Source organism: Sebastes umbrosus, chromosome 7, assembly GCF_015220745.1.
Source record: "Sebastes umbrosus isolate fSebUmb1 chromosome 7, fSebUmb1.pri, whole genome shotgun sequence".
In the NCBI taxonomy this organism is placed as follows: Eukaryota; Metazoa; Chordata; class Actinopteri; order Perciformes; family Sebastidae; genus Sebastes; species Sebastes umbrosus.
This window is the reverse complement of record NC_051275.1, coordinates 773,832-784,878: the sequence shown is the minus strand read 5'-3', so window position 1 is coordinate 784,878 and position 11,047 is coordinate 773,832. Positions and strand designations below refer to the sequence as shown.

At 41.4% G+C, this 11,047-nt stretch overlaps 1 protein-coding gene across 2 annotated transcripts; it reads left to right on the top strand.

Moving 5' to 3' along the window:
- Positions 1-199: 199 nt before the first annotated feature.
- Positions 200-9,431, top strand: LOC119490935 (mitochondrial uncoupling protein 2-like). 2 transcript variants are annotated; one of them, XM_037774488.1, is made up of 6 exons: positions 200-630; positions 3,855-4,062; positions 5,955-6,158; positions 8,601-8,702; positions 8,791-8,971; positions 9,066-9,431. In XM_037774488.1, exons 1-6 carry the CDS (start codon positions 505-507, stop codon positions 9,178-9,180), a joined length of 936 nt encoding a protein of 311 aa, XP_037630416.1. In that variant the 5' UTR covers positions 200-504; the 3' UTR covers positions 9,181-9,431. The 2 variants fall into 2 exon arrangements, with proteins under 2 accessions (XP_037630416.1, XP_037630417.1); XM_037774489.1 differs by lacking the exons at positions 8,601-8,702; positions 8,791-8,971; positions 9,066-9,431 and adding an exon at positions 7,007-8,501.
- The last annotated feature ends 1,616 nt before the right edge of the window (positions 9,432-11,047 follow it).

Sequence of the window (11,047 nt, the reverse complement as noted above, 5' to 3'; positions counted from 1 at the left end):
GGTTATGTGTGTCTAAAGATTTAATAGAGGAGCAAAACAAGCTCTGAATGGTTTAATAATGGTGGTGTGCTGTGTTTTATGACCTTTAATTATGGTGAATAATCCTGGCTGAAAGGCTCTCTGGTTCGGCACTGCTAGGCGTGGAGAACCTGTGTGTGTGTGTGTGTGTGTGTGTGTGTGTGTGTGTGTGTAGGGCGGAGAGAGTCGCTGTCAGACTGCTGTCGGCTGTTCTCCTGTTTAAAGGTGGTGTGACAGTTTGGAGCGGTTTTATGACTAATGGCTCAACAAGAGGACTTTACTTTCAAAAGACCAACTCTTCAATACCTGAAAGTTGACGTCGGCTGCAGCAGCTCTAGCCCACCTGGATGTGTCATGGAGAGACAGAGGACTCACTAAGGTGTAGGATCATTGTTTAACACGGACACGGAGCAGGAGCTGCTTCGTCTGTGTGTTCAGTGTGTTGTGTTCATATAAGACTGTGTTGATCCTCTGAGCTCAGTCATCATGGGCGGTGGAGGAGCTGCTGATCTGGCACCAACAGCCGCTGTCAAGATCTTTTCAGCCGGAACAGCTGGCTGTGTGGCCGACCTGGTGACTTTCCCCCTGGACACAGCCAAAGTCCGACTGCAGGTGAGGACGATCACCTGTACATGAAGTCAGCTGTGAGGGTACACTAGAAATACTGAACTATAAAAAAAAAACATCAGAGCCCTCGCAATATTTGTGACTATAGCCACCTAAAACATCTGTATCTTTCTGCATATAGCCACCTATAACATCTGTATCTTTCTGCATATAGCCACCTAAAACATCTGTATCTTTCTGCATATAGCCACCTATAACATCTGTATCTTTCTGCATATAGCCACCTAAAACATCTGTATCTTTCTGCATATAGCCACCTATAACATCTGTATCTTTCTGCAGATAGCCACCTAAAACATCTGTATCTTTCTGCACATTTCATATATTCATTTAACTTTAATTATATTTCCCGTAAATTCCATCTCATTACAATGTACAGACGTGGACAAAATTGTTGGTACCCTTCCGTTAAAGAAAGAAAAACACAATGGTCACTGAAATAACTTGAAACTGACAAAAGTAATAATAAATAAAAATGTACTGAAAATTAACTAATGAAAATCAGACATTGCTTTTGAATTGTGGTTCAACAGAATCATTTTAAAAAACAAACTAATGAAACTGGCCTGGACAAAAATGATGGTACCTCTAGAAAAGATTGAAAATAATGTGACCATAGGGACATGTTAAACTAAGGTGTCCTGTAATTAGCATCACAGGTGTCTTCAAACTTGTAATCAGTCAGTCTGCCTATTTAAAGGGTGAAAAGTAGTCACTGTGCTGTTTGGTATCATGGTGTGTACCACACTGAACATGGACCACAGAAAGCTAAGGAGAGAGTTGTCTCAGGAGATTAGAAAGAAAATTCTAGGAAAGCATGTTAAAGGTAAAGGCTATAAGACCATCTCCAAGCAGCTTGATGTTCCTGTGACTACAGTTGCACATATTATTCAGAAGTTTAAGGTCCATGGGACTGTAGCCAACCTCCCTGGACGTGGCCGCAAGAGGAAAATTGATGACAAATCGAAGAGACGGATAATACGAATGGTAACCAAAGAGCCTAGAACAACTTCCAAAGAGATTAGAGGTGAACTCCAAGGTCAAGGTACATCAGTGTCAGATCGCACCATCCGTCGCTGTTTGAGACAAAGTGGACTTAATGGAAGACGACCAAGGAGGACACCAAATCATAAAAAAGCGAGACTGGAATTTGCCAAAATGCATATTGACAAGCCACAAAGCTTCTGGGAGAACGTCCTTTGGACAGATGAGACAAAACTGGAGCTTTTTGGCAAGTCACATCAGCTCTATGTTCACAGACGCAAAAATGAAGCATCCAAAGAAAAGAACACTGTACCTAATGTGAAACATGGAGGAGGCTCGGTTATGTTCTGGGGCTGCTTTGCTGCATCTGGCACAGGGGGTCTTGAATCTGTGTAGGGTGCAATGAAATCTTAAGACTATCAAGGCATTCTGGAGCGAAATGTGCTGCCCAGTGTCAGAATGCTTGGTCTCAGTTGCAGGTCATGGGTCCTCAAACAGGATAATGACCCAAAACACAGCTAAAAACACCCAAGAATGGCTAAGAACTAAACATTGGACTATTCTGAAGTGGCCTTCTATGAGCCCTGATCTAAATCCTATTGAACATCTGTGGAAGGAGCTGAAACATGCAGTCTGGAGAAGGCACCCTTCAAACCTGAGACAGCTAGAGCAGTTTGCTCACGAGGAGTGGGCCAAAATACCTGTCGACAGGTGCAGAAGTCTCATTGAGAGTTACAGAAATCACTTGATTGCAGTGATTGCCTCAAAAGATTGTGCAACAAAATATTAAGTTAAGGGTACCATCATTTTTGTCCAGGCCAGTTTCATTAGTTTGTTTTTTAAAATGATTCTGCTGAACCATAATTCAAAAACAATATCTGATTTTCATTAGTTAATTTTCAGTAAATTTTTATTTATTATTACTTTTGTCAGTTTCAAGTTATTTCAGTGACCATTGTGGGTTTTTCTTTCTTTAACGGAAGGGTACCAACAATTTTGTCCACGTCTGTATGAATAGTGCATTTACTCAAATACTGTACTAGAGTAAAGTTTTGAGGGACTTGTACTTGAGTATTTCCATATGGTACATATACTACTACTACTACTACTACTACTACTACATATATATCTTACTTCAACGCCACTACATTTTGGGGGCAAATATTGGGCTTTTTACTCCACTATAGTTACTCTAACCCTGTAGTTACTTTGCAGATTTAGCAGGGCCGGCTTTAGCCCTTTTGGTGTCCTAGGCATAATTCAAATTTGGAGCCCCCCCCGTGCCAGAGGCCAGCATCATACCTCTATATTGGGCTTTTTTTCCTCCTCTTCTTTTTGCCGTTTTCTTCCTTGCACACCTGAAGGCTTGGACCTTTTCATTATGAAGAATTAAATGTGAAAATAATAGATATATCTGCACCTCTTGATGTCTGTCTATCTAGCGATCTTACGTTCTGACCTGTACTCGGGCTGTTGTTACGCGCATGGCACGGTGTGAGGAAGAGAGTTACAGGGTTGAAAAGTGTATTTTTTTTTCTTTATTTCTTTATTTATTGTTGAAAATGAGGAAGGGCGCATTTTTTTTAATTTATTTTTTTTTATAGAGAAAGCCTCCAGTGGGTGGTGCCCTGGGCTATATGCCTTAAACCGGCCCTGAGTTTCATATTATTAATAATAAATATATTCTGTAAATGATCATGTATTATTATACATTAAGCTGCCCAGCAGTACAATATGTAGTATATAAGTCATTAAACATAGCTCCACCTTTACCAGCTGCAGCATTAAAGTGATGTACATGAATACATCAGTAATTATAATCCAGTAATGTATTATACATTATTCTGCATGATGAGTACTTTACTTTTGGTACTTTAAATGACGTTTGATGATAACACTTTTTCTCAGGTCCTTGCAACCCCCAAACTCCTTGAAACAAGACATGTCATTAGTGGGATCTACAGCCCCTGTTGCATTTTTTTCAGCGTGTACTGAACAGGGGAAAATCTTAACACAGGTGCATGTTGCTACATGTCAAACCAATGATGTAACACTTCTAACAAATAGAAACTGACAATAGGCATATAGATGTCATAAGAGACTGACATGGTAATTATAGCAACTCTAAAGGCACATTGTTGTTTCTCCCAGCGACAGTTTCCAGACATCATTAGTGTTCCGAGGGAACGTTTTTAACATTTTGTTGTGCATTTATTTGACCTTAGATTCAAGGGGAATCCAAGCCCTCATTGGAAGGCCAGAGGTTGAAATACAGAGGTGTGTTCGGCACCATCGTCACCATGGTGAAGACTGAGGGCCCCAGGAGTCTGTACAGTGGACTGGTGGCGGGGCTGCAGAGACAGATGAGCTTCGCCTCAGTCCGCATCGGACTGTACGACACCATGAAGCAGTTCTACACCAGAGGGTCAGAAAGTAGGTCTCCAAATGATTCCACATGGGATACTGTGCAAGTCACTGAACATATCCACTCATGTTGTTACCAGGGCTGAAACTCATTTCCTCTCTGTATTTTCTGGATGAATTGTTTGGTCTTAAAAAACATCTCTATCTCCCAAATATATTTAATTTGCTAAAATGTAAAACAAGAAAGTGAGGTGATATTTTACACAGCTTACTGAAGGAGAGCGATGACACTGTTCAAACACTACCCTCACATGTCGGAAAATATTACTAACGCTGCAGGATAAACACAAGAATCCTGATCATATACCTGCAAAACACACTGTTTCAATGCACAGTAAGCCTGACCTTTGCATTCTCTGAACTGGTTTAACTGAAAACTAGCTCCAGGATGGAGGGAAGAGGGCAGCTGCCACACTAATCTGTTCCCTAGATTTGTGTTTATGCTTGAGGCTTCACCTGTTCCACCTCCATAACTGCAACATCATTAACTTGAAAGTTTTTAGCCTGAGAGACTTCTAGAGATCAGGTTCCATCTTTATCTCAGTCTGCACATAACCAGTTGAACCAGTTTGAAAGTTCTAGTATTGTATTACCTAGTAGTCATTTATCTTTGCAGTGTGTCCTCAAAGTTCATTTGCTCCTCTCCTGCAGCAGTCTTACACCAGTGAAACCTGGGCTGTAAATAAGAATGGACTGGAGGCTAATCCATGTAGCATTTGATTTGTTGTTGATTGTTTACCAGTAAAATATGTTTTACTGCTACTAATTTCTACTTTTGTGTCTACTTAAACCTGCAGTAGGCAGAATGTTTTTGGCATCATTGGGCAAAAATCAGGAGGTACACATGACCAAAGGATAACCCCACAGTGGTAGTGACAGGATGACAATAACACACATTAACATACCTTTTTTAACAAAATACATATACCAATATTAATGTTTCCTTCTAATTTAAAGGCTGCATATCATACAAATTCTCATTTTCAGTGCTTGTGTTCATACATGTGGGTGTCTGGAGTGCCTACCAACCCACAAACTGTGAAACAAGACAATCCAGTCAGTTTGTTGATCAGAAAATATGTGATTGAACAAGCTGTTCAGATTAAACTCCCCTTCCTATGGCTTTCAAACTACCTTTGCAAAGGTGCACCATATATTTCTCTCCAGCCAATCAGAGCAGACGAGGCATTTTCAGGAGGGAGCCTTAAAGAGACAGGCGCTAACGGAGCGTTTCAGACAGATGATGAATACAAGTATATTCAGACAGACAGTAAGAATAATTAAAGCATGTCAACATGTTCTAGTGGAAACCCAAAATACAAGTGTGAACCTGAAAAATGAACATAATAGGTCCCCTTTAATGACTATACTGTATTTCATACACACACACACACACGCACACACACGCACACACACACACACATACACACACACACACACACTGTGCTGTAAAATGAGAAAGTACACTAAACAGTACACTACAAGATGATTCTGAGAACATCTGAGGAGAGAAATAGGCATTTCAGTAACAGAATATTGATTCATATTTGATCAGCGCTGCCTAGTTTGACCGTTTGATCAGAGTTTGCGAGTGATTGACAGCTGCTCAGAGACGGCAAGGCTTCAGCTCGGCTCTGATTGGTGGTTATCCTCTGCCGTTAGGAGCACCGGAGGACACTGGAGGACACAGAAGAACATGTTTTTTTTTCAGATTACCTGTCTCATGCACTAGTGTCAGGATATAGAAACAGGAACGTTTTTTAAAAATCATATTTGCTCCAGTTCCACCCGCTGCTAATCATTGTCCCCATTTTCAAAGCTGCAGCCCTGTTCAGTCTCTAATTACTGTGTTAACTTGCTTGTGGCATCAGAGGAAACAAGTGTCTTTGCTTGTATCACAGATGCAGGAATCGGGGCTCGGCTGCTGGCGGGCAGCACCACTGGGGCGATGGCGGTGGCCTTTGCGCAGCCCACTGATGTGGTGAAGATCCGGTTCCAGGCGCAGGTCCGCCTGCCTGAGAACGGCTCTGTGAAGAGATACAGCAGCACGATTGAGGCGTACAAGACCATCGCCAGGGACGAGGGCGTCAGAGGGCTCTGGAAAGGTAAATTAAAATGGGGACATCATTTTACTGTACAGTAGGACACAAAATCAGTAATAATGTCTAAATGGTGAGCAGCACTGCAGTGATCTTTACAGCCATAATTTACTTGACTTTACTTATAGTTATAACATTTTTTTTCAATGATGTTTAACTTGAAAATGACCCAATCTGAAAGTTTATTTTTCTTTTGTCAGTGTGACATAGTACAAACAAGTGACAAAGGTGTTACAGAATCTACAGACATTACAGACATATGAAACAAGACATATGAAACAAGACGTGTGAAACAGACGTTGTGATTTGAGTAGGATACAGATTTTTGGTTGTTTTTGTTAGTGGGAATATTGTACGTGTACGTGTGCATGGATGAAAGTGTGTTATGTGTCATATATCCATAAATGTAATCAGAGGAATGTGCAGGAATGTGTGAAGAGGAGGAGGAGAGGAAAATAAAAATATATGTGAATAAATAATAATAATAATGTTGATAAATTAGTTCAGTAACTACATAACCAAATAATATATATAGATATATATATCTATATATATCTATATATAGATATATATAGATATATCTATTAAAAAACAAACAAATTAATTAATAAAAATATATGCCATCACCCCCATCCTCAAAAAATCTGGACTCAACCCTGATGACATGACTAATTTCCGGCCCCTCTCCAATCTCCCCTTTCTGTTTAAAATACTGGAACTCGCTGTCGCCTCACAACTCAAAACCCACCTCATCTCCAACGACCAGTATGAACCATTTCAATCTGGTTTCCGCTCAAAACACAGTACTGAAACAGCCCTCCTCAAAGTCACCAACAACCTCCTCCTCTCCTCAGACTCTGGTCACCTCAACATCCTCATCCTCCTCGACCTCACTGCAGCTTTCGACACCATCAACCACACCATTCTTCTCTCCCGCCTTGAATCCTCCCTCAACATCACCGGCACTGCCCTCTCCTTGCTAAAGTCATATCTCACAAACCGGCAACAATTCATCAACATCAACAACTGCACCTCCTCCCCCGCTCCTCTGTCCCAAGGCGTCCCCCAGGGTTCGGTGCTTGGTCCCCTTCTGTTCATCCTCTACCTGCTTCCCCTTGGTCACATCATACGCCACCATGGCCTCCACTTCCACTGCTACGCCGACGACGTCCAGCTCTACATTTCCACAAAATCCATCATGTCTCACTGAAATTAAATCATGGATGCAAATCAACTTCCTCAAACTCAACTGTGACAAATCAGACATGCTTATCATCCGTCCATAATCACTCACCAAACACGCTCACAACTTCTGCTTAACCATCGACGACTACACTCTGTCCCCCTCACCTCACATCCGCAACCTCGGAGTCATTTTCGATAGCCACCTCTCCTTCGAACACCACGTCAACCACATCACCAGGGGCCTCATGTATAAAAGACTGCACAGCTTTCACACTGGAAGATGGCGTACTCACAAAATTGGAAAAGTACGTAAGCACAGAAATTTTCACATGTATAAAACCGTGCGTGCGCCTGTTCCTGCGCACCTTTCCTTTGTACAACCCAATTAACGTGAAATTGATCGCAGCTGCACGTGCCACTTGGTCCACCTTGTCTCCTCCCATTAATAACTATGCAAATGACTATAAACACGCGCCATGCTGTCACCTATTGTCCAAATAACAACGGCAAATCACGCTGGGAAAGGAACAAAAAAGAAGAATTTCACCGAGTGTGAAATTGAAGTGTTTGTTACTGAGGTGGAAGCTAGAAAACAAATTTTATTTGATGCTCTTTTCTTTGGGAATCAGTATCAAACGCAACGTGTCTCCACAGCAGCTGACCGTGCGCTCCCAGGCCTCGACTGCTGAGGGGCGGCAGTCTGGATGTGTCCTTACTAATGCTGTGCTGGAGTCACAGAGAGAGATTAATACAATGAAGGATATAAACGAATTAAAAAGAATGAATGACGTTCTTGGTGAGATAAGTCAGACATTAAAAGACCTTGTTAAAAAACAAATGTTTGTCTCAACGTACCTCGTTGCTTTACATTCTGTGTATCACATCCAAACAGCACTGTATAGCTGCTGCATTTGGCTCATTGTTAGGTGGACCAGGGTCCGGTTCATCCATCTGAAGCTCCTCTGGGGCACAGACACACCACGTTGGTTTGCCACATTGTGCCACTATAATAAAGTGGTGAGAGTGAAAATACACATGTATGCATATGTGCACATACATACATATGTTATTATGGTATGGATGGTCTCGGAGCGAGGTGAACAGCGTTACCACGGTTTAGCACTTAGCAGTTAATGTTACCGCAGTCTTGTAAAGGGAAGAGTGAGCGGAGGGGTACTCAGTTGGTTGCAATCTGCAACCACACATCTAGATGCCACTAAATCCTACACACTGGACCTTTAAATTGTTTAACCATCTTTTCAGGTTGTCTTCCAAATATAACTCGTAATGCCATCGTAAACTGCTCGGAGCTGGTGACATATGACATCATTAAGGAGCTCATCCTGAAGTACAACCTGATGACAGGTACAAACACTACACATCAGGGCCTCATCATTTCAGGCGCCTCATTGCTCTCCTTAATAACTGAAGCATTTATTTTGTTTCCAAACAGACAACATGCCGTGTCACTTCACTGCCGGCTTCGCAGCAGGTTTCTGCACCACCATTGTAGCGTCTCCGGTGGATGTGGTGAAAACACGCTACATGAATTCAGCACCTGGGAAGTACAGCAGTGCTATTAACTGTGCCTTAACCATGGTGATGAAAGAGGGAGCCACAGCTTTCTATAAGGGGTATGTAGTGTGAGCATGTCAGAGTCACTAACACAAAAGTGAAACGTTTGACAAAGCAAAACATAAATGAAAATTCATCTGATTCTTTTTATAGATTCATGCCCTCGTTTCTTCGTCTGGGTTCCTGGAACATTGTGATGTTTGTGAGCTACGAGCAGATTAAGAGAGGCGTCACAAGATTTCAACAGTCCTGGGAGTCTCCGCTCTGACAGTAACGCAGCACATGCTGAAGAGAGACAATGTGGTTGTGACTGCTGCTGGTCTGGACCTGCTCTCCCTCAGGGATTAAACTACACATATCAAAGAGAGACTGCAGGGATGACTCATGTTGAAATGTTACTGACTTGTGCACATTATTACATAAATGTAGCAATGTTTCTAATCATGTTTTTAATTGGCCTTTTTCACATTTTGATATGTCACAGGTTTGAATGATAAAATGAATGATGGCTGAATTCTATTTAGCTGCTTTGGTTTCGAGGTCCTGGTACCGTGCATCACACTGTCCTGGTCTACTGAGACACTTGAATAGAACAGAGCCATTGTTAATGTTATTAGTAACACCTGTACTTTTCTCAAGTCCCAATGTCTGCTGAGAAAAAGACCCGTTTACAGAGTAGAGTCTGGTGTGGATGGGGATGCAGGTTTCCTCCCGTCAGAGTCACAGCTCTGTTCTCTAGCTTGTCTCGGTTGGGTTTTGTATTTCATGTTTAATGCGGGTGAAACTTTCTTGTCATTCATTATGGATTAATCTGCCATAGGGCCGGCTCTAGGTCTTTTGGTGCTCTAGGTGAAATTTGGATTTGGTCCCTCAATCGGTCCCTGATGTTGTGGGCTTTAAAGTGTTTCGCTACAACGAGAGATACAGGGATGAAAGTGCATTTATTTCTTTATTTGTTACTTCAATGCAGAAAATGGGAAAGGGCACCCACCAGCATTGTCTTTTTCAATTTCTCTTTTTAATTTTTTTCTTAGAAGGCGACCAGAAGCTGGTGCCCTAGGCGACTGCCTATATGGCCTAGGCCTGATCTGCCAATTATTTTTTACAATGAATCAATTGGACTTTCGGTCTTTAAAATGTCAGAAAATTGTGAAAAATGTCCATCACAACTTCATCATTCTTGTCTTGTTTTGTCCAACCAAAACTCAAAGATATTCAGATTTACATAAGACAAGAAACAACTGAGAAGCTGGAACTGGAGAATATGTGAGAGCTGATTTCCTGTTGATTAATCAACTTCTTATTTGGTCTCTATTGGGATTGAGCCACAGTTCTGTCGTCTATACTGTGGTGTGGGATGGAATAGGTGTGGGATGGAAATGACCACTTAAATACCAAATATACCTCAAATGTATGTATGTATGTATGTTTATAAATGTATGTTACATATTATATAGATGTTGGAAAGTTTTTAATAATGTGTGCATCTTTGAATCATACAGTTAAAGCAGGACACTGGAACCACACCAAGAGACATAATCCACAAATTAAATACCGAATGGAATAAACCTAATTTATCTGTTTGAAAGAGTTTTTTCAAAAGGTCAACCAACATTGACCCACATTTGGTACATGACGAACCCACCAAGCATCACTCCGTACCTGCTATACTACAAGATGCTGTCATAGATACTCTACTGTATAATCCCCTTTAAATGGGACCATTCAGGGGAACAATGCAAAGATTAAACACCCCCTAACTGTGAGATACGAGTCATTCACTGCTTCTCAGACATGACTCAGCTGTGTTTACATTAACAATATGCTTTTAATGTGTGTTGCCATATTTTTAGAATATGGCAATTGTTGTGTACAGTAATTTATTGTAATGGAATATCAGATACTTTATGCTTTTCAGCGAGGGTGGTTTTGTTGTGGCATTTTAATAATTGTTGTCATTTGAGATCTAAATACCGTCTGTACGAGCTCCACGTATGTCCGTGCAGAATCAACCGGGTTCTCCATCAAACGATGCAGAGACACGGAGGTGAAAGAGGCGGAAAGCACAAAACAATCAGCTGACAGACGAGACCAGATATGACCATTCTAACATGTCCTCACCATAGAACAGATAT